We start from the raw sequence: 24,511 nt of genomic DNA, 5'->3' as shown, positions 1-24,511 counted from the left end.
ACCGCAGTGCGAGGTTGGAGGAAGAACTTCTTACCAAATTGTTCAAAGCCTTTTGGATTCCCTATCCGGGGTTGCGGAAGGGAACGCGCCAGAAGAAGAAGACGTCTGGATAACAAGACTCTCAGGCATAGGATGCTGGGACAGGAACTTCGGGTCATTCGGCGCAGACCGATGGCCGCGAGCGATAGTCCTGTTCACAGGAGGCCCTGTGTTGGGTTTGGACCACGTACCCAAAAGGACATCAGTGAGGGCTTCATTAAATGGGAGAAGGGGTTCAGACGTAGAAGCCCCAGGCTGAAGCACCTCCATAAGGAGGTTAGACCTGACTTTGAAAGTAGGTAGCTCAAGGCCAAGGACCTCAGCCGCCCTACTAACCACCATACCATAGGTAGCTCCTTCCGCCGTAGCCACGGTAGGAGGAGACAGCATGCAAGAGTCAGGAGAAGTATCAAGGCCACTGGCTTCGCCCAAGTCCTGTGTCCAGTCCATAGTATGGTCTTCCTGGTATTCATAAGGATCCAGGGACCCTTCCAATTCCTCCCCGCATTCGTACCCATAGGAAAATGGGTCTGAATCCAACCACGGGCGAATGGGGCTCATCGAAGCCGATGGTGGCGTCGCCCGACGCCACTCTGACTCCAAGTCATCTGGAATGAGAATCGGGTCGACGTCGATAGTGGGCACTACCAACGTCGGGAGCGTCGCTAAACGGCCCGCGCTGGGGAAGGTTTCGACTGTGCGACTGGCGTCGGTGCGGATCCGCGCACGGATCCGGAAGTGACCTCGGTGGCCAGGGCCGAAGCCACCGGCGTGGAACCCGAAGGCCCCTCAGCCAAGCCCCTTGGGCCCGAAGGCACCGTATTGGGGTCAGCATGCCCAAAGATGAGGCGCATGGCCTCGCAGAACTCCTTGAGTTGGGCGGGGTCGCTCTGGTTCCGGGAAACTCGGAGTCGACCCAGACATAGGCTCCGAGGACGGAGGCCTAGTTCGTGGATGCTCGTCCCACGTCGTGTCGGCCGAGCGACAGGGTGAAGTCGGAGAGCGATGGGACTTCTTCGACTTCTTCTTACCTTGACCCAAGATTTCGAAGAAGACGAGTGGTGGTGGTTCCGCGACCGATCTCGTGACCTTCCTCTCGAGCGAGATCAGGATCTACGCGGAGTTGAGTGCCGGGCCGCCATCAGCTTTAGGGACCGCTCCCTCAAAGCCTTCGGATGCATTGCCCGGCACTCGGAGCACGACTTCAGGTCGTGGTCGCGCTCGAGGCACCACAGGCAGACACAATGAGGGTCCGTCACCGACATCATGCTGTGGCAGTACTCGCACGGATTGAACCCGGTCTTCGGGGACATCCTCAACGCACCAAAGGCCGCACCAAAAAATATCGACAAAACGGTTGAATTCGGCCAAAAAATAGCCAAGGGTAGCTCTCTCTCTGATCAGCGCGTGGCGCGGAAAGAAAAGAACTGACATCACTGCACGAGGGCGGCGTCTATGTACTACTCCCGACATCATAACGGCGGCCACAATGCCTACGGAGTTGACCAATGCCACCTACCGACACGCAAGGGTATTGCTCAAAGAAAATATCTGTGGATCCAGTCTGACGCCTTGGGAAAATGCTAAGGTAAGGAATCTGCAAATAAAAGTTTCTATCAGATGCAAAATCTTTAAATTGGGCCCCCCACTCTCCTCCCTTTTTCTCTGCTCTCAGGCACATTCATGGGAGGACACATGACTTCTAAGATTTACAATGTGTTGTGTGAGAGCTCTTCCTAACTGATCCTCCTTACTAAATGGTCTAAGCACTTTCATGATAATTATTTCACCTTATCAGGTGACCAGACACAGGGGAAATTCTTCTCCTCTCTGTTTCAAGGTAAACCTTTCCCTTCTCTAATGGGAACTATTTTTTTCTTTGCCATTCGGTGTAGTGGACCCCTAGTAAACTTTTGAAATTGAAACGGACAGATTTTGATTTGTTGTTAGTCCTGTGCTACGTCGGATGGTGATATGGAGCATGTTTTTTACATGTCCTGTTCTTCCACTTACTGGAATGATGTTGCGGTCCAACTAAGTAAAATATTTAAAACTACCATATCACTGGATTATTTGACTATTGCACTCTGTCTGTGTGCTATTGAGAACTTTTCCTTCTTACAGACAGTGACCTCATTCTCCTTGATTTGTTGATTACTATAGCTATTAAAGTTATTATACTGGATTGGAAGAACGTTCAACGCATCTCATATCACACATGGCGGGCTTGGGTATTGCACACTGCTCAGTCATATCACATTAGGAACCCAGTCCCATCCATGCGATTATGGGGCACATTATACACCTTTATAAGTAACCTGGAATCATTGTTCAGTACCTCCCTGTGCGCTCACCCATTGATTCAACTTTAGACGTTAATTTGTTTGTAGCACTAATTATCAACTACATGGCTAGCTTTTGTGTATTTCTTCGTTTCCCTTTCCTGATTTCTTCTATACAATCAAGTTTTCTTTTCCTACCTGGTATTCTTACTTCGATCTGTCGTTTTCCTTTTTCCTGCTTTTCCTTTGCAATAGTGTTTATAGACACACTTTTCATAAGTCTCACCACTTGCTAGTCCTTATAGACAGTCTCATCTGCTACGCATTTAAAGTTTAATATTAGACATATTTCTCTTAATGTTCAGTGGTGATTGCTGATGCTATGCTTATGTCATTATACTGCGGTTTTGTGTCTATTAGTCAATATCTTGTTACGTTTCTAAATGCCCACTGCAGAGTTATTTCTGATACTTACTAAAAAATGTAATAAAACCTTTAGAAAAAAAATTCGTTGGGCTACTTTAGTCTTGGCTTCTTGAGGTAAGGGGAGACCGGTGAGCCTCGTGTAAATGCATTAAAGACACAAACTGGAGAATTATAGCTACAGCGTCTGGTAAGAAATCTATTTTGTCCCCAGCACTGGACTGCCCTGGAAAAAGAATGCATTTTTAAGAAATCACCAAATAGTTCTCCTCATCAATTGTTTCACCAAAGACACTACAAATAAACTGTATCACCATTAAAATCTGTAACACTAAGAGTCTGCTTCTATAAACCACCATTCAAGATGGGGTGGGCGAGTACACCCTTCTGTCATGTGTGATATGCCACGTTTGGCAGGCATTTAGTGACAACTTGAGGTGCAGCTCTTAACCGCAAGAAAAGTTACGTTGACCTCATTAATGCTCTTCCCCTACTACTATTATTAAGAAGCTGCAGTCAATGAAGAATCCTCACATACAACTTATGCATCTTCCAGGTCGGAAAAGCACAAAAAGTAGCATCGTAGAACTACTTGCAGGACTAACTTCAGCAAAGACCTCCTAGATATTGTTTTGTAAGGACTTATGGTAAATCCTCAGGACCTTAATATGTCTGAGAACGATCTTTTATTTTTTACTATAGAGTAGTGCAAATAAACACCTTTATAAATCGGTCTTTGGCATTGTTATTAAAACATTCTTATTAAAAGTTATACTTAATGACATGATTGGCTAAAACTGGCTACCGTACTGGGTGTACATATGGTGCACGCGCTCTGTCATCTTAATAGCGCCGATATTGATTTGAGTTGGGAGTGACGCTTCAGTCCTCTTTCCCCTGTTGCATGGGTGTATCAGTTTAAAGTGTTTCTCTTTCGGCTGGGTTTTGGGAACGAAAGGAAGGAGCAGTTATGTTAATTAATATTGCATGTAAGAGGTGGATGGTGGTGTTCAGAAAAGATTGCCAATCTATGAGCAACTGCGTGCTGAAGAAAAATATATTTTTGCATAATGACAAGGAAAATAGGGCTTATTTTGTCAGATACATATCTGGCTGACTGCAGTGTTACTGTCCTCTCTTGTGGTATTTTCGTTTGGCAAACTATTTAAAAAATGCTGTAATATTTTCGAATGAATACATACTGTGTAGCTATATGGCATATATGACATACAGATTTTCTTACGAACCTAAATAAAAGAGGAGGTGAAAATATGGCCTGAATATGATGTTCGTACTATTCCTGTGTTAGTGAACTACAAGGTAATGATGCCAACAATTACTGCTGCCATGTCTGTCATTTGCACTGCATGTATGAGGTCTAAATGCTTCAAAGTAAATGTAAGAAAGAAAAAAAAATCAATAAAAAGTTTCTATAAAAAATAACCTAAATAAAAGAAGCGGGCATTTTCTCATATGTAATAAACGTTCGACTTGCTACACTCGGTACATGCGCCAAGGACACTCAAGGATACAAAGTAATAAAAATCGAAAATCAAGCACAGCGGGTTAATAGAATTTTAAAATGTATGAAAATATGTGGTTGCGCTTAGATATTTCATTTATTTGAAGATTGAAGTAATTCTCAATTAATTTAAAAGTAATCAACCATAATAAACAGGCGCTATGCAATTATGTTTGGGTTCAGAGTAAATTACCTCAAACAGATCAAAAATAAAAATCAGATTTACATTTTAAGCTATCTATTACCTATCTACATACAAACGGTCCATCAGGAATGGTTATAACATATTTTATTTCAAACTTTGAATGGGAAAAATAATTTTATAATACAATTTTAAATAATAAACAGCTGTACAAAAATATACATGTGAATTTCAAAATGCTATTATCCACTGAAATTCAAAAAAATGCTTGGCAACGTTGCTCCTAATAAAACAGCCATCTGATGTCAAATAAGAGACCCAATTTAATCAGGAGTCAGGTGATTCTGTTGATCTCGGCCTTTCAAATGTGAATGGTTTGCTCAGCAGAGTAAATTATCCAGTAATTATCATAGCGCCGTCGTACCTGTGAGACTTATCCTCCGCATGCTGAGGTTATCAGTATAGGAAGTGGAATAAAGCATGACTATTGACTTTCTCTTTGAAAACAACAACCGTCACCATGTAAATGGATTGGTTCTGAAAAACACTCCACACGTCTGTGCGATTCTGAAGGGAACTGGGAAATATAAAATGTCTTAAAGCCTTGGCAGCCCAGACAAATAGATTGTCTAGGTGAACACAAATGCAAACCCTTTTTGTTTCAGTTTCTCAGGGTTTACACTAGCTCATCAACCCGGACCATCCAAACATCTGAAGCTATTTGTTAAAACACTGATCTCTTCTGCGGCCGTTAGCTGGGTCTCCAACAGGTGTTCCTTTTTAGCTGTTCAGAAGCTGTGATAGATTAGCAAGGCATTTCAAATAATAAGCAGTCAACTCGTTTTCTTCTTGCTCCATACCAACTAAAGATAAGAAAAAAAAGAACCTGCGTTATTTATCTATATATGTGCATTAGTTTAAAAAAAGGTAAGGTTACCTTTTAGAAAAAGTTCAATATCATTAGCTCCTGACATTCAGAAAAAAACTATTGTACATCGTTTAGCAATACCACTGACCTGGTCAGTGCACAGCTCTGCCTCCGGTGGCTCCACCTTGCAAGTAGAGCCCTTTCGCGGGCTCCTCTAGAATCCTGACCCCCTGTGGGGAGTTTGAGGCACTCCTCCACCCGCAGGCTTCTGTCTGTGCCTCATCCCTGGAGTCTAGTGGGAAAGCTCTGCTCTCTTTCTAGACTACCTTCTGTCTCTCTCTTCCTTTTCTCCTCCTTTCTCTGCTTTCTCTTCAATCCCTTTGTGCTCCTTTTGCTTCCCTACTCTCTTCCTCGTTTTTCTCTCATTCCGCTCTCTCTCTCTCACACACACACCCCCTCCCCTGCTGTTGCTGCCCCTGCGGGCCCACCCCCCTTTTGGTGCCGTTTTTCGCCCCTGCTCCCACCTCCCAGCTGTCCTCTCCTCCCCCACCGCCCTTCTTAATGGCGATCACAGTGCGGCCGTGCAGCAGGCGCACCAAAGGCAAGCCCGTCTGTGCCTGGACCACATCCAGTGCCAGAACCTCTGGCTCCCGTTCCCCCCCCCCCCCTCTGCCACGCACATCTTTACTACGATGCCACCACCCTTCGCGCCCTTAACACTGGTTGCTCTCCCGCCCGCCTTCTAGCCTCCCCGCAGACCACCCAGAGACCCTTCTCGTGCCGGAACTGCACCTTCACTAGCCTCCATGCCAACAACCCACCCACCAAGGCAGGACGCAACCATCTCAGATGTATCCTCCTCAACACCCGCTCCGTCCACAAGCACGCAGTAGAGCTATGCAATCTACTCGACTCAGCCTCCCCAGACGTTGTCTGAGACCCGGATGAACCCCTCCTCTGCGCCTGACATCGCCATAGCCATCCTGGATGGCTACAAGATCACCCGCAGGGACTGGTCTAACAAACCAGGAGGCATTGCCATCGTTCACAAGAACACCCTTAGGATCACGACCAGTATCAAAGACACCCTCAGCACCGCCGAACACCTGCGCTTCAAAATCCACACTAACCCAAACACCATCCTTCGAGAGACCCTCATCTACCGGTCCATGACAGCAGTTCAGCGACATCATCCCTACGGGCGCTCTCGCATCAACTGACTACATACTCCTCGGGGACTTAAACTTCCACCTCGAGAAAACCAACGATAACAACACCGCCACCCTGCTCGACACCCTCTCCAACCTCGGCCTCAAACAGCTCATCACGACACCGACCCACTCCGCAGGACACACACTCAACCCTTTTTTCTCCGCCAGCAATCACGTCTCCTTCAGCCACACCACCGAACTCCACTGGACAGACCACTGCTGCATCCACTTCTTCTTGAAGAAACCCACAACACACCACCATCCACAACGGATCCCCCAGCGCAGTTGGAACAAGGTCACCTAAGACCAACTTATCATGGCCCTCTCCCGGATCCCACCCATTGACACCACCAACACTGATGCAGCTGCACGCAACTTCAGGCAATGGGTCGCCACCTGTGCCAGTGCTCTTGCCCTAATTCTGACTGAAAGGCCCTTCTGGTTTACAGCCGACCTCAACGAATCTAAGCAAACCTGCCAAAGACTCGAAAGAAAGTGGTGCCAAGATCAGACTCTGTACAACCACACAGCCTTTGAAAAACGTCATCCGCAGACACTACCAACTCATCTGAGCCGCCAAGAGAACTGCCTTCAAAGACCGAATCAACAACGCACACAGCCACAAGGAGCTCTTCAATGTCGTGAAGGAACTCTCCAACCCCAGCTCCAACGCCATCCCGCCAACCCAAGACCTCTTTGACTCCCTAGCCTCCTACTTCCACCGCAAGATTGCAGACATCCACGACAGCTTCAGCACCCAGATCTCCACCGGCAACCACCAACACCACAGATTCATCTCAGACCAACCCCCTGCTCTCTTGGACCCCCGTCAACGGGGACGACACCATCAAAATCATGAACACCATCCACTCCAGCTGAACCCTGCCCTCACCACATTCTCAACAAAGCAAGCTCTGTCATCGCACACCAACTACGGGAGATCATCAACAGCTCCGTCAAGTCCACCACCTTCCCGGAGAGCTGGGACCACGCAGAGATCAACGCCCTCCTCAAAAAACCCAAGGCGGATCCAGAGGACCTCAAGAACTTCTGGCCTATCTCCCAGCTCCCCTCCTGGCAAAAGTCATCGAGAAGGCTGTCAACAGACAACTAACCCGCTTCCTCGAGAAGAACTGCACCCTGGCCCCTTACCAATCCGGAGTACACAGCAGCCACAGTACCAAAACGGCCCTCATCGCAGCCACAGACGATATCAGAACCATATTGGACAATGGCAAAACTGCGGCCCTCATCCTCCTGGACCTCTCGGCTGCGTTCAATACAGTCTGCCACCACACTCTACGCTCACACCTCAGCAATGCAGGAAGCTGCGACAGAGCCCTGGACTGGGTCACCTCCTATCTCACCGGCAGAACCCAGAGAGTCCGCCTCCCCCATTCTGCTCGGAGGCCACCAAAATCATCTGCGGCGTACCCCAGGGTTCATCCCTCACCCTGACGCTCTTCAACGTCTACATGGCTCCGCTCGCTAACATCGCCCGATCCCACAACCTCAACATCATCTCATACGCTGACTCCGCCAAGACCTACCTCCACAAAGGAATGAAGGCCATTGCCGAATGGATGAGGAGCAGCTGCCTCAAACTCAATTCCGACAAGACCAAAGTCCTCATCTTCGGCTCCAGCCCCTCCTGGTGGCCTGCCAGTCTTGGAGCTGCTCCAACTCCCACCGACCACACACGCAACCTAGGATTCATCTTGGACTCCTCATTATCCATTACCCAGCAAGTCAACGCAATCTCCTCCTCCTGCTGCTTCAACACTCTTCGCATGCTCAGAAGATCTACAAATGGATACCCACCAAAACCAGAAGAACAGTTACCCAAGCCCTCGTAAGCAGCATACTGGACTGTGGCAATGCCCTCTATGCAGGAACCATGGCCAAACTCCAGAAGAGGCTGCAATGCATCCAGAACGCCTTTGTATGCCTCATTCTGGACATCCGCCGCCACTGCCACATCACAGACCACCTGAGAAACCTGCACTGGCCCCCAGTCAAAAAGAGAATCACCTTCAAACTTCTCACCCATGCTCACAAAGCCCTGCACAACACCGGACCAGAATACCTCAACAGACGGCTCTCCTTCTACACACTGACTCGGCATCTCCGCTCTGCCGACCTCGCAACTGTCCCACACGTCTGCAGAACTATAACCGGTGGTAGATCATTCTCGCACCTTGCTGCCAAAACGTGGAACACTCTTCCCACCCACCTGCGCCAGACCAAAAACCTCCTTACCTTCAGGAAACTTCTCAGGACCTAGCAGTTTGAGCAATAGAAGAACCTCCCCCTGCCCCTTCTCCCCTCACAGCACCTTGAGACCCTCAAGGGTGAGTAGTGCGCTTACAAATTCCCGATTGATTGAAAAAAAGCCCACTCTTAACAGAATAATAAATAATTTACTTTTAGCAAGTGAATTTCTAAAAGATGGATTGCACGAAGCTATCTCCATGGTGGCTTAGTTATTTCTAGCCCAGGTGGTTCCCAATTTATGGCTCCCTTTCACCTAGGAGAAGGATCTGAAACTGCTTCCCAAAGCTATTCAATTCAAAAGCTTATCCAGAGCTGCATGTTCATCACAATGTACACACAGGCACATTTCTTTCCCAGATGGAGTTGCGCGCCATGACCACGTTACCACTTTTTGAAATGTAGCCTATCGCTTTTATTTTAGCACACAGAGGAGGGTGATGTGAGCATCTGGAAACTAAGAAAATAGTTGCCTGAAACGTATTAGGATGGAGCTTAACCTCTGAAAGAAGCATCAAGTTTGCAGTGTTTGCAGAGTACGCATATAATTGGCCCTCGTAGCTACACTGCAAAACACATCTTAAGATTTCCAAAGATGCTACTTTTAATGCATTGCTTCAACATTCGAAGGAACGGATCTACCCCGCAGCGGATAACAGAAGATGTGGGAAGGGATCCATCCGATAGCTGTCATTTTGGGTACAGGCTTGCTGCATCTGTACTACCCAAGGAACAAAGTGAAGGCGATTACACATAGATTGCTGCGTCAAGATCAAATCTAACAGCTTGACTAACATTCATTTGGTGCAACACCATTTTGAGGGAGTGAAAAATGTGGGTGAAGAAAAAAAACCTCAAAGAATAATTTGTTAATTTAGATCAAATTCATTCAACACCTTCGGGAAGAAGCAATGGTTTGTTCTGATCAATACCATGTCCTACTGAAACTTTGTATGTAAAACCACAGAGTATTTAATCTGTGTTATGGTAATCATAGAGACTGATGAATGCATATGTAGCGTTGTATTCAAATGGAAGCCACTAGTATACAAAACTGTACCTCTGACAGGAAGAGTGGATGCTGAGATCCAACTCAGTACAAGCCTGACCTTGATGGGAACGTTAAATGACTCCCTTGACTATTTCTTTTAGCCCAAATTGAAACCAAGTAAGTCTTTGTAGGTACCTACTTGAACAGCTAATTCTGTAAGGTATACGATAAAGAATGGCACTGGCCACACAACAGATGACTCTAGTAATGCCAATACACCAGGGCCAAAAGGAAACCCACAACTGTTTGCTTTTTGCACTGTGCCTTGGAGTTACTTTTTCTGGCATTTGACAGACTACACACATTTCTGAGGAGAGATCTATGGAGCAAAGGTTTACAAATCGTATGGTTCATGAACTAAGGACCCATGCTGAGTGGCATTACATAGTAGTGTAGAAACATCTTAACACAGTATCCTCTATTCTTCATCAGCAAATCTTGCCAAAGTGTAATAATCCCGGTCCCTTGATACACCTCTGTAAAAAAATTGTTGTCCAGAGATGTTCATTATTGATTTGTGTATTTAGATCATTAGAGAAGTAATTTAGCTTGGGTAGACATTGCTGATCCAGGCTGAATTTTTCTGGGTGATATTTTAAAAAATGGTGGCTGTGTTGCAGTGACGATGTAATTTCAGAAAACCATGAGTCCTAAATACATCATTTTAGTGTCAAAACATAGATGTGGGGGGTTATAGTCTTATGTAGACAGAAAATAAATCCTCAGAGAAACCCTCCGGCCATTTTCCAAAATGGCGGTAACTGAGGAAGAAGAGACATATACAGAAATTAAACAAAAAATAATGACTTTTAATCCTTTTATGTATACAACAAACAATGTTTATGATCCGAAAATTTTAAAAAATAAGGTTTCTCACTCCTGTATTACACACAGTTTCATAGTCCACTTTGTTTCAGCAATCGCTTGTGGTACATTTGCATAATATTGAACATCTGAGAACAGCTTATCGACATGGACATCTTTTTGCAGCTCAGGTTTTGCAAGTACATGTACGTTTATGTTCTGTGGGTAGAGGCTTTAGAAATGTCTTAGTTTTTAGCACCCCATCAATATCTTCCCAACCAGATTCACAAGGACCTTTCTTTACATATGCATGACCCAAAACATTTACACATCTTCTCATCAAGCAGAACGCTCTTTTAATGTGTGAACGCACAGAATGAGATCGGTGTAAGGTCACTTAGCGGGACTGATCTTTTGAACTCATTGTACCGAAGATTGTCAAAACCCATTTTCCACACATTCACAAGGTATTTTACTACAGATTTCAAGGAACATTCTTCTTCTGTCTCAGCAAATCCTTTTGGAAACCTCACAAGTTCAGCAGTTAAAGCTCCAAGCTTTGTTCCAATTTTGCTCATAGTGTCATCACCCGTGAGAGCATCTGACTTGCTTTTGTAGCCCTAAGTAGAAAGGGTATGTCCAGACGTGAGACCGGTGCTCACTGTGCCACTGGATTCAAGCTAGCCTGGCTGATGAGGGGTGACACCCCGAAACTGGTGTCGGGATGCTTGTTTCCGATCCAGGAAGGGCCTAGCAGTTTGGGTTGGACAGTTCCCATGGGGAGCAGGGTCAAGATTGGTTTGCATATAGCTAGGTCCAAACTTGGATGGCGTGGTGGGCAAACAAACAATGGATAAAAACCAGATCTTTGTGAATGGGGGTGAAAGTTTGCATTGTTCAGCATTCTATTCATCATCTGTTCTTTTTACTTTTGTCGCCCTAAGTGGGAAGGGGATGCCCGACGTGGGTCCTGTGCTCACTGCACCAATGAATTCAAGTTAGCCTGGCTGATGAGGGGTAATACCCCCAAACCAGTTTCAGGCTGCTTTTTTTTTTTTTTTACAGTCCAGGGAGGACCTGGCAGTCTGGGCTGGATTGTTCCAATGGGGCAGCAGGGTCAAGACAGATTTGCATATGGCTGGGTTCAAACTGGGGTGTCCTGGTAGGCAAAAAAAACAATGGATTAAACCGAGATCCTTGTGACTGGGGGTGCATGTTTGCATTGTTCAGCATTCCATCTGACATCTGTTCTTTTCGCTTTTGATCAGTGCACTGGGCATCTCTGGGCCACGTTTCTTCTACAGAGTCAGAAGTGGGATTAAGTGTCTTGTCTCATCTGTTTCATAATGTACCCATAACTCTTACAATCATTGACCTATGAACATTGTAACAAATGAAACAGCATGGTAATAAAATCTGTGTAATTTGACAGTACAATGACTCGATTGGAACCATTTCGAACAGTCCATTCAGCATGTTGCACAACCTGAAGGTCAGCTTCCTCCAATTTGCTTTTAAGTTCTTGAACAAAACGGCCCATACCTTTTGAATCTCTCTCTGCAGGCACCAACTCCTCAATGACAATCATTCCACTTGCAATAATTGGAAATTCAGTGTTCACTGAAGCATCAGCAATATCTTGGGAAGTTAACATCTTCATGTTCACCTTGTTATTTGCTGATGACCAGAATTTATCAAGTTGGACAGGTACAGGTGTCAAATCTTTGATGGAGGCAAGGTCAATTGTTCCACTTGTAGGCATTCGTCTGATTCTCTTTGACAGATAGTTTAAGATAACTGTCAAAAACAATGTGCTGTTCTTACAAGGTGCACCCTGACTGATTTCTGTAGAACAGTCTGAATGACCTCACTGAAGTTTTGGAAGGATGAAATCTTGACCATTCACAATTGCAACATGGTCCACAACAACAGCAGTTTTCAATGAGGACACCTCTTTCGAATTGATACTCTTAGGTGTTAGTTTTTTTTCAAGCTCTTGCATGAATTTGTGCTTCACTGGTTTGGTTGCAGCATCTCCATCAAACATGTTTGTTGGGAAAAAGGTCATGTGACAGAATGTCCTTGATAAACTCACCCCTTTCATTTGCTACATTCATCTAAGTGATTGCGAAAATAGTTTTTTTATAACCTGTTTTGTAGTGGCTGGGTGGACGAAAATCTTGCCATGGCAATTAAAGCGTGGAAGTTTAGCTTTAGTGATTATGTCAAACAGCCTTTTCTCTTTCAATACAAATCTCTCTTGCTTCGGTTCTACGTATAGTTTAAATCCATATTCCAGGACATCTAGTAGACGAGTCTTTACTTCATTATCCACATACTGTTTGGCCACAAAGTTGTGTTGTAACACAAGCTCAGTAAGGGATTTCCTTAATGCCACATGAAAAAAAAAGTCTGTCAACATGTCAACAAGTTTACTGAAACGCTCCCCTCTCTTTCCCACAAATTTGTAGTGAGGAACCCTTTCATGATGGTCTATTAATTTTGTATTTGTCGTCTTGTGGAAAACACTGCAAATAAAATGAACTTCTTGGTAAACTAGCTGCCATTGAGCAACATATGAACTTTTAAGTGTCTGACCAACAATTCCCTTGGAGCTTTTCTGTGATCTCTGAATCGTCTGTTCCAATTTCATATCTGGAGCCACAGCATTGAACCTTCCCTCTCTGTCTTTCACCACAAAATGTCTTTGGATGAATTTTCTCTAGAGGTATGGTTTTTCCACCTCTAGCTTCTTCACTCTTTCCAAATACCAGGACCCATATCTCAGGTAGTTTATGCAATCAAATTTGTGAAACACAGTAATCAGTGACTCCACAGTCTTCACGTGCAGCTCCCAATCACCTTCCCGATCAGCATGTACCAATTTTTCACTAGAGCTATCATGTGTAAAACATTTCCTCAGTACTTGCAAAGTTCTGCTTTTTTTGGTTTTCTGATTTTGAACCGAGTGTATTGAACATTACCTTGCTTTGTATTATGTCTTTTGAATGAAGTGCACCTTGTGCCTTGTTCACTTCAGAGATAAAATATGCAAAACCTAATTTGTCATTCTTGTTCCGGAAAGCATTTCGGCACAATGTTTCTACATCCTCAGATTTGATGAGCATACCTTGTAATGAACTAACATAATGAGTTCCGCTCCATACTGACTAGACAGTTTTGCTTTCAAAGACATCAGCCTCAATAAGTGCATCATCTATGCCACACTCACTGAGATAACGTCCTGCACACTGCAACGCATCTTTTGTCATTGGTACAACACACATCATTGGATAAAGATCACCAAATTCTACTGGATCGCTCATAAAAATGTCAGCTACAATATAAAAAACACCTTAATTGCCGAAAATTGTCAGGATAGGCTGGTCTTCAAGCCGAGCATGCAGATTCTGGGGGAAAAAAAAGTATGTGACTCGTGATGGTATTTCTGGTAAAAACCCAACCTTCTTCAGTGGGATGGTATTCTGCGAGATAAGTGCATGAATTCCAGCCCACAGAGGAACTGGCTTTTCTTCTTTCTTCAGTCCGCACAGAAAAAGCATCATGATAATTTCAGTTAAATCAGCTTGGCTGACCGCAGCATCAGGTAAAAGATCCATGCTGTAGGAAGTTGACTCTGTATATATTATTTAAAAGTAAGAAATAGTGTGCACAGAGTCCAAGGATTTCCCTTAGAAGTAAGATAGTGGCAAAATTAGGTAATTATAATGCTCTATTTTGTGGTAGTGTGGTCGAGCAGTAGGCTTATCAGAGGGTAGTGTTAAGCATTTGTTGTACACACACGGGCAATAAATGAGGAACACACACTCAAAGACTAACACCAGGCCAATAGTTTTTTTGTAGAAAAATATATTTTCTTAGTTTATTTTAAGAACCACAAGTTCAAGATTTGAAATAAATACATAAAAAACAAGGTACTCCACACAGGTAAGTTAGGAACTTTGAATTAAAGCAATATCATATACAGTCTTTGTTAAAATGGCAATAAGCTATATTAAAAGTGGACACAGCGCCAAAATCAACAGTCCCTGGGGGAGGTAAGTAATGGTTAGATTGTGAGGTAAGTAAAACACTTATATTTAGCAGGTCCTAGTCATAGGCAGCTCACTCTTGGGGGTTCAATTCAACCCCAAAAATACCACACCAGCAGCTCAGGGCCGGTCAGGTGCAGAGGTCAAAGAGGTGCCCAAAACACATAGGCACCTATGGAGAACAGGGGTGCTCCGGTTTCGGTCTGCCAGCAGGTAAGTAACAGCGTCCTCGGGGGGCAGACCAGGGGGTTTTGTAGAGCACTGAGGGGGGTGGGGGTGAGGGTGGAACACAAGTAGGCACACAAAACACACCCTCAGCGGCACAGGGGCGGCCGGGTGCAGTGTGCAAAGCAGGTGTCGGGTTTTAGATAGGAAACAATGGAGGGACCCGGGGTCACTCTAGCAGTGCAGGCAGGCACAGCGGGGGGCTTCTCGGGACAGCCACCACACCTAGGCTAGGCAGAGGGTCGCCTAAAGGTCACTCCTGCACTGAGGTTCGGTGGTTCCTTCAGGTCCTGGGGGCTGCGAATGCAGTGCTTAGTCCAGGGGTCGGGTCCCTTGTTACAGGCAGTCGCGGTCAGGGGGAGCCTCTGGATTCTCTCTGCAGGCGTCGCTGTGGGGATACGGGGGGGTCGTCTCGGGCTACTCACGGGGTTGCAGTTGCCGGGGAGTCCTCCCTGTGGTGTTGGTTCTCTGGATCTCGAGCCGGGGGTGTCGGGTGCAGAGTGTGTAGTCTCACGCTTCCGGTGGGAACAGTGAGTTCTTTGGAAGTTGCTTCTTTGTTGTAAAAATATTGCTGTTTTTGAGCAGAGCCGCTGATCACAGGAGTTTCTTGGTCCTGGGGGTTACGGCAGTCCTCTGAGGCTTCAGAGGTCACTGGTCCCTGTTGAATGCGTCACTAGTTGCAGGTTTTCGACTCTGGAGACAGGCCAGTGGGGCTGGGGACAAAGCAGTTGTCGTCGTTCGTCCTCTCCGCAGGCTTGTATGTCAGCAGTCGTCCTTTGTTGTTCAGATTGCAGTCATCTGATTTCCTGGGCTCTGGGTGCCCCTAAATACTAAATGTAGGGGTGTGTTTAGGTCTGGCAGAGCAGTAGCCAGTGGCTACTGTCCTGGACTGTGGCTACATCCTCTTTGTGCCTCCTCCCTTTGGGGAGGGGGGTGCATCCCTAATACTATTTGGGGAATCCTCCAAAACTAAGATGGAGGATTTCTAAAGGCAGGGGTGACCTCAGCTCGGGGCACCTTAGGGGCTTGTCCTGACTGGTGGGTGACTCCTCCTTTTTTCCCTAATTATCTCCTCCAGCCTTGCTACCAAAAGTGAGGGCAGTGGCCGGAGGGGCGGGCATCTCCACTAGCTGGGATGCCCTAGGGCGCTGTAAGAAAGGGGGTGAGCCTTTGAGGCTCACAGCCAGGTGTTACATTTACATTTCCTGCAGGGGGAGGTATGAAGCACCTCCACCCAGTGCAGGCTTTGTTCCTGTCCACAGAGTGACAAATGCACTCTCCCCATGTGGCCAGAAACTCGTCTGGTTTGTGGCAGGCTGGCAGGAACTGGTCAGCCTAACACTAGTAGTCGGATTGGTATTCAGGGGGCATCTCTAAGATGCCCTCTGGGTGCATGTTACAATAAATTGCACACTGGCATCAGTGTGAATTTATTGTGCTGAGAAGTTTGATATCAAACTTTCCAGATTTCAGTGTAGCCATTCTGGAACTGTGAAGTTCATGTTTGACAAACTCCCAGACCATATACTCTTATGGCCACCCTGCACTTACAATGTCTAAGGTTTTGCTTAGACACTGTAGGGGCATAGTGCTCATGCACATATGCCCTCACCTGTGGTATAGTGCACCCTGCCTTAGGGCTGTAAGGCCTGCTAGAGGGGTGACTTACCTATGCCACAGGCAGTGTAAGGTTGGCATGGCACTCTGAGGGGAGTGCCATGTCGACTTAGTCTTTTTCTCCCCACCAGCACACACAAGCTGTGAGGCAGTGTGTGCATGTGCTGAGTGAGGGGTCCCCAGAGTGGCATAAGACATGCTGCAGCCCTTAGAGACCCTCCCTGGCATCAGGGCCCTTGGTACCAGGGGTACCAGTTACAAGGGACTTATCTGAGTGCCAGGGTTGTGCCAATTGTGGAAACAAAGGAACAGTTTAGGGAAAGAACACTGGTGCTGGGGCCTGGCTAGCAGGGTCCCAGCACACTTTCAATCAAAACATAGCATCAGCAAAGGCAAAAAGTCAGGGGGTAGCCATGCCAAGGAGGCATTTCCTTACACAGCCACTTTGAAACTTTCTGGTAGACTGGGACATGTTGATGGCTTGTAGTGATCTTGCATACGATGGCAAGGTAGTTGGGTTATAAGTTTGCAGTTATATTTGTTTATGCCTACAGCTGAGACAGCATGTTTTCCACCAGCTACTTCATTGCTACAGTCTTGAAAAGGCACCATGACTATATCATGTGTGGTGAATGTTCCAGTCAAAGAAGAGCTGTCTACAATATAAATCAAAATTATTAGGAGCAGCAATTGTAAATCCTTTCCTGGTAAAGTGACTTGGAAGTGGTGTGCTGTCAGATTCACAAGATTTTTACAGCATGAGCTGCTAACACGTTCCTGGTCCGTGCTACGCCATTATAACTTGTTGATACATCAATCCTATTAATTGAAGTGATTAGCTCTCTACTTTTACACATGTCATAGATTGTGTGGGCAGTCATCATGCGTAGCAGAGTTTTCTTTTTTGCAGTGATGTAATTCATAAAACAAGATTGTGAAAAGACATATATATGCACAGCATAAGCCTGTTGGTTCATGGAATTGGCTTTCACTTCTTCGCTTATATCTTCAAAGCCATCATCAATGTTGTTGTCTTCTGTTCCGAACTCAAGAACTTTCTAACAGTTTTGCTTTGCTGATATTAAACAATGATGGAAAAAATGTTAAGACAACATCAGGCATTCATGTCGACTCCCAGCTGAGACATCACAAAATTTGCCATTAAATCCAAAATCGAAATCTTTCAGAACGTTTCTTAAAATGGTTCCCGCTCATTTTAACTGCATCCTCTGATCTTATTTTGGCAGCAAGAACATGAGGAACTAAATCAGCTGAGAATACCATAAGACGTGCATTCTTTTTGTTAGGCTGACCAAAACAAATTACGTCATTGTACATTCTCACCAGAAAAATCAAAATTTCATTATTATGGATCAATACAGTTTCATCAGTGTTGACCAATTTTTCTCTGATCTCACCGACTATGAACCTGTAGCCATCACTCAAGGGTGGCTTTAAAATCTAATTTGCTTTTTCAAAGAGTGCAAACTTATCTGAAGGGTGGTGGTTACGTTGCTGCTGGGAGCTCACTGTAAATTCATATTTGCGAATGTATGGACCCATGCAGTTCAGGTGGGCATACAAATCCATTGCAGATACTTTCCCCTCACTGTTTAGATCAGCTACTTGGCTGAAAACTTTGAAGAAACTAGCTGCAGATAAAAACTAGTTTGCCCTTTGATCTCTCATACTCTGTACTTTGTTCTTTCGTCAATCCCTTTGGCTCCTGTTCTGGCTAAACCATAAATAACACATTGAAGATCCTCTGCTTTCTGATCAGTTGTTGGAGGTGGACGACGGGTAGCCATCTATCTTCTACGTGGATGGGTACTGGGTTTGGTTGTTGTCGCTTTCTCAGAAGACTTGGAATCTTGGTGTGATTCACTGGTTTCTGCTATTTTTTGACAAATTGTTTCCAGACCTTTTTCCATTGCATATGCCTTGTAGCATTTGTTACGATGATAAAATAATGGATCCTCTTCACCCATCAGTTTAAATCTTTTGTGAACTTCGTCTTGCCGTATTTCTGCAGCATCTCAGACTCTTTTCTGTCCAGCCACATGTTCCCTTTTCTTTCGAATTAGTTTGACATATGACATTTTTTTTCTTGTTGAAGGAGTCCTCAGATTTTGTAGTTAGCAACACTGTCAGGAGGTAAAGATACTCTGCTACCACCTGCTTTGCTCAAGTTTACAAATTTGAATCAACCAAAAACCTGAAACAACAAAAACATATTGACAAATTACCAATATGATGGTTAAAACACATTATTACAGAGCTGCCATTTTGGAAAATGGCGGAAGTGTTGCTCTGAGGAATTATTTTTGGTCTCTATAAAACCACTTGACCCCCAAAACCTATGTTTTATTAATTATATAGGTCTCATGGTTACTGAGATATTACATCATCTCTGCAACTTGTCTGCCATTTTTTTAAATGGCGTCCAGAATTCTTTTTTTTTTAAATAAAAAAAATAAAAAACACTCCCTGTTTAGCAACATCTACCCGAGCCAAATTGCTTCTCTAATGATACAACACAAATCAAAAATTAAAATCTCTGCAAGAGGCCTGGACTAGAAGCCGGAAAAGCCTTATTGTACAAGAAATGAATGATTTAAACACACCAGACAGAGTGAGACTGAGGTGACCCCAAAACTGAGCACCAGGTCTGTCCTCGCTTTTTGAAGGAATCAGGTGGCGAGAATGAGAGTGAATGCATCAGCAACCTCTTTGATCCATTTAGTATGAGCAACTCCTAGAGTTCCTAGACCTACCACTATGAATCCAAGAAGCAATGAAATCACACTTTTTCAGATTGCATTGGGAAAGAAGTTGAATGCCTCAGACATCGCAATGTTTAGGACTGCTTGATTCAGTCCACGTTCACGGGTCAGGCTGAGACACCAGCTTGGGTTACATACATTGGCATCCATAACACCTGCAATGCCCATTTCGACTGGCCTATCATGAGCTGAATTATGGAGAATAAGTTCCCTTTTTGTTTCTGGTGTGCCAAATGACTGTGCGGTTGTTGATGTCCAGTATTTCCACTGTGTGCATAGTTACAGGGAGAGAAACCCTCTGGACTCTAGTGTGTACGGCAAATTTGCATATTTTTGTCTTCCATGTGCTGCACCTGACAGCTTCACTGTCTTGCTTACATTGGACTAATTGTTAAGGACATACAATATCTCAGATGTTGCTTCTTTATGCATATTGAAACACTGAATTATCCATCCATTTCGATCAAACTGTCATCATCCTCTTTCAAAAATGCCACCTGTTCAGCATTTTGTTGCTGATCAAAAAAGATTCAGCTCTCTACATGTACGTACACAAACATACATACACTGTTTAATGCTTGGCTGAGAATGGTTGAGGAGCCACTAGCACAACTTTAATGAGGGAAAGTCCGAAATCCTAGTGGTTGGCAAGTCTATCTGCCCCAAACGTGAAGATTGCTTATCTTCTTAAATGGCCCCTTGCCCTTTTCCAATTAAGTTCAATATCATATCAATCTTTGAGGTGAAATCTGATGCTACATCTTTAATCCAAAAGGTTATATCAAACTTCCCCTTCTGTCCTTGCCTCCTGATATATCATTTTTGTGTACAAAATCAAAAAGATAAAGAATACAAATTACAGAGAAGGATGAGCAGAACTTTGAAAACGCCCTTCTTTGAACAATTTTGAGCAGATTGTGAAGAATACCTCTTTATCAGTGCCACATTTCTGAATAAAAGTGGAAATGTGGTGGGAGGGTGACCCTTCACCAGTCGAAGTCTTGGTAAAAAGGGTTGATCACCCCGTAGAGAGAAATGGAAAAAAACACAGAGGGAGAAAACAATGCTTACATTTTCATAAATCGATGAGCAATAAAAAAGTAGGACATTACGTTATTTTTCAGGTGAGAGGCATCTTGCTTTAAGATTAGTTTGTGGGATTAGACAACGCTATTTAAAGTCTAAGAAAGATTCACAAAAGAACTGACTAGTGTGAAGAAGTTTGAGATGTGGTGTTGGTTACTGAGTGTTGACTTGATTAAAGTGTGTATGTCCTGAATTGCCTGTTGTGCCCTTAAGGACAAATTATATACCTTCTGTAATACCTTATCTGGTAGAGAGTACATCTAGCTGCATATTACTTACCTTTGAATTCTCCCCAGGCGTCAGACTGGATGAGGATGATTTTTTGTGAGCAGTACCCCTGCATGCTGGTACGTGGTGTTGATCGGCTCTGCTTGCGCTGTCGGTATCGTCTGCACCAGAATATGACATTGAAATGCCTATATGCACCACCCAGGTGTGCCACTGTCAGTTTCTTTTCACGATTTTCCACACCAGGAGTGCAGAGCCATGAATTGAACTGATGAATAAGTGTCCAAACTAGGGACCTGAAAGGGATCAAACCTAACCCGAGAAATCTGTCCACAGAGCAGGGAAGCATGGGTGGGTGTAAGGAATCTGCAGCTAGATATACTCTAACAGAGGTAAGCAACTTATTCATCTGAAAGAGACTTCTAGCTGGAGATTCCCTATCTGTGAATAGATACCCAAGCAATAGTCTCCCTGCAGTGGGCTGCGGACAAATTAATTAGACTACTGACTGAACAGGAAAAATTTACATCCTTATGGAACTGACTGATGCAGCAGTAGGGTTTCGCAAACGTGTGCAGGGATGTCCACGTTACTGCCTGGCAAATGTCCAGGACTGGGGTCTTCACAAGCCAATGCTGTGGTTGCAGCTCTTCCTCTGGTAGAATGGGCCTGTAAGCCCACAGGAGAATGCTTTTTCGCCAGGGCACAGCAGATTTTTATACAGAGAACAACCCAGTGCAAAATGGTTCACTTCTGTAATGACCAACCTCTCTTTGCTCTAACATACCCTACAAAGAGTTGGTCATCCACCTGGAACTCTTTTGTGTCGTCAAGGTAGACAGAGAACATTCCTTTTGGGACCAGACAGTGGAGTTGCTCCTCTTCTTTAGAGGGATATGGAGGGCAGGGTGACAGACTATCCCAAATGAAATGGGGTCACCACTTTCGGAAAGAGACCCTGGTGCAAAGCACCACTTTGTCTGGAAACAGACAGGTAAGGAGGCTTGGATGTAAGATCTGCAGCTCACTCACCCTCTGGGTAGATGTTGTGTCACTAGAAAGGCTGTCTTGATGGTAAGCAGCCAGGCAGGACAATTGTGCAGAGGTTTGAAGGGAGCACACATGAGATTAGTGAAAACTAAATTAAGATCCAACTGAGGCATGATAAAGGGCGAAGGTGGAAACATATGTACAAGCCTTTTGAGAAACCTATTTACAATATGGCACTTAAATAAAAGGAGTTGGTCAAGCATCTGCAGGAAGGCAGATAGAGCAGAGAGATAGCCCTTAAGATTGCCTAGAGCAGATTCCTGCCTGGGCAAGAAAAAAGATGAAGGGAAATATGTCAGAAACATAGACTTGTCTGTACAATATAATACACATTTTTGCCATCAGCAGGCGTACACCATCTTGGTTGGGGGACTCCTAGCTGCCAGAATAACATTACAGACTTCGGGAGGAAGGTCGAAGGCTGTGAACTGTCACTACTCAATCTCCATGAAAAGGTGGAGAGTAGACAGTTTCGGTGGAGAACCTTCCCCTGTGACAAGATCCTCCTGAAGGGGCAACCTGATTGGTGGATCGATGCTCATTTTTAGAACCTCAGGATACTAGACTCTCCGTGCCCAGTCCGGTTCCACAAGAATGATTTGAGCCTGGTCGTTCTTTATCTTCTTGAGCACTCTGGGCAGAAGTGGCATGGGCGGAAAGGCAAACATGAGGCCTGATTTCCACTCGAGATGAAAAGCATCCCTGAACAAATGCCGCCTTGGAAACTCCAACGCGCAAAACTGCTGACATTGCACACTCTCGAGGAGATACAGATCTAACCAAGGCTATACCTACTGCCTAAGTAGACCTCGTGCCAACTCCAGGTGGAAACGCCATTTGTGATCTGCTAGACATTTCTGGTTGAGTTTGTCTGCTCTAGCATTCAGAGAGCCTTCCAGATGTTGAACCACCAGGGATAAGCCCCGCTATTCCAGCCATGCCCAGAGGCAAAGAGCTTCTTGACAAAGGGTCAACGACCCCGCACTGCTTGTTGCAGTACTATATGGGGGTTGTGTCCGTGAACACTTGCAGTATCTTTCTCTGGTTAGAGGGAAGAAAGGCTTTCAATGCCAGTCAGATCGCATGGAGCTCCCTCTTCCGCCGGAGACCAGATTCCTCTGATCGTCACCTCTCCCAGATGGCCACCCCAACGCAGGAGTGACACCTCTGTCACTACTGTCAGATCTGGGTAGGAAGAGGGGAGGGATCTGCCTCTCACCTAATCATGGTTTGTAACCACCAGTGCAGGTCTTTTGCAGTTCCCTCAGATATCTGGACCTTGTGAGGGAGATTCCCCTGATGCTGTGCCCACTGGAACCTGCAGAGCCCGCATTTGCCATCAGGCATGTGTCACCAGTAGGATACAGGAGGCCATGAGGTCCAGCAGCCTCAGAGTCAGTCTCACCAAAATACAGGATTGAGGCTGAAGCTTCAGTATCAAAGCCCTAAACTTCACTGTGTCCAGAACACCTCCGCTGAAAGGGAGTCAGGTTTGACTTTGTCACATTGATAATGAACCCCAGCGAATGCAGGAGGGTTGCCGTAGTTTGGAGGTGGGAGACAATCGCCTGGGGCACGCTTGCCTTTAACAGCCATTCATCGAGATAGGGCAAGAATGATATGCCTGATATCCGCAGACGAACTGAATCCACTGCCATCACCTTGGTGAACAACGAGTAGTGCTGGTAAGACCAAAGGGGAGCACGGTAAACAAAGTGTTTGTACCTACCGTGTAGTAAGCTGGCTCTCTATATAGCGTGCTAAAGTGAAGTACACCCAAATTGGTACTACAGAGGCAAAAGTAGATAGGACTAATACTCTATTTGTGATAGTGTGGGCAAGCAGTTAGGCTTCCCCAATTGGTATTGCAGAGGCAAAAGCAGATAGGACTAATGCTTTGTTTATGGTAGTGTGAGTAAGCAGTTAGGCTTATCAGAGGGTGGTGCTAAGCATTTGATGTACTCACAGAGGCAATAAATGAGACACACTCAAAGAATAAATCCAAGACCAATTTAGAAAAATAACATTCCCTATTCTATATATTTCAAACCCAGAAACTTCATAGTCAGGTAAGTAGATTTACAAGCATAAATACTTAGCAGTTTCAAAAAATCAACAGTGCAATTTTTCAGTTCAGCAATGTTAACCTATCGGAGGAAAACAAGAATGCAGTTTTGTAGGCAAGTACAGGACTTAAAAATCCAGTCTTCAGGGTTTCAGGTCAACACAGGCAAGGTTTAAATCATTATCAAGAGTGCACCCACAGTGGCACAGGGGAGGCCAGGTGCAGAGGTCACATTCAGAGTCGGGTGCCCAATGTTAACCAATGGAGACTGTCGGTAAACAAAGATGGGTTGCTCACAGGTAAGTAAAGCTGTGTCAGGGGTTGCTCCCTTGGGATTTAGGTAAGCACGGAGGCCCAACAAGGCAGAACCAAACTTACACCCTCAGCGGCACAGGGGCGGACGGGTGCAGATTGCCAACACATGGGCGCCCAATGTAAATCAATGGGAGAGATCAGTTTTAGAGAAAAGAGGCAGGCTTGGGGCAGGAGTCTGAACCAAGTAAACCTACAGCTGCCCAGGTAAGTTCTGATGCTAGGGGACGTAGGGACACCATCCGTCCAGCCTCCCAAGGCCCAGGGTCTTCGGGTGCAGGGGTGTCCTTTGGCATCAGGAACAGCTTACCAGGCAGGTCAAGGTCAGAGGGAGTGTTCGGTTTGAGGCTGCAGGCATTGAGGTAGAGTCCAGTAGGGTTCAGTCCACTGTGGCCTGTGGCTCAAGATTGCTAGGGAACCTTCACAGGACCGGTGGGCCACTTGGACTCGGGACATGGGAATCATGTGCAGAGGTAGGTC

At 45.2% G+C, this 24,511-nt stretch overlaps 1 protein-coding gene across 2 annotated transcripts in view; it reads right to left on the bottom strand.

Annotated features, from left to right (window-relative positions):
- Positions 1-4,538: 4,538 nt before the first annotated feature.
- RTTN (rotatin) overlaps positions 4,539-24,511 on the bottom strand; it is a 978,768-nt gene continuing 958,795 nt past the window's right edge. The window contains exon 49 of one of the 2 annotated variants that reach the window (XM_069219896.1): positions 4,539-5,271. In XM_069219896.1, coding sequence (XP_069075997.1) covers positions 5,189-5,271 — 83 coding nt within the window. In that variant the 3' untranslated portion in view covers positions 4,539-5,188. The remainder of the gene's footprint in view (positions 5,272-24,511) is intronic. The other variant, XM_069219897.1, reaches the window with a different exon arrangement.

The sequence above is a fragment of the Pleurodeles waltl genome, chromosome 2_2, assembly GCF_031143425.1.
Source record: "Pleurodeles waltl isolate 20211129_DDA chromosome 2_2, aPleWal1.hap1.20221129, whole genome shotgun sequence".
Taxonomy (NCBI): Eukaryota; Metazoa; Chordata; class Amphibia; order Caudata; family Salamandridae; genus Pleurodeles; species Pleurodeles waltl.
The sequence above is the reverse complement of the archived record's forward strand: the minus strand, read 5'-3'. Positions and strand labels throughout refer to the sequence as shown.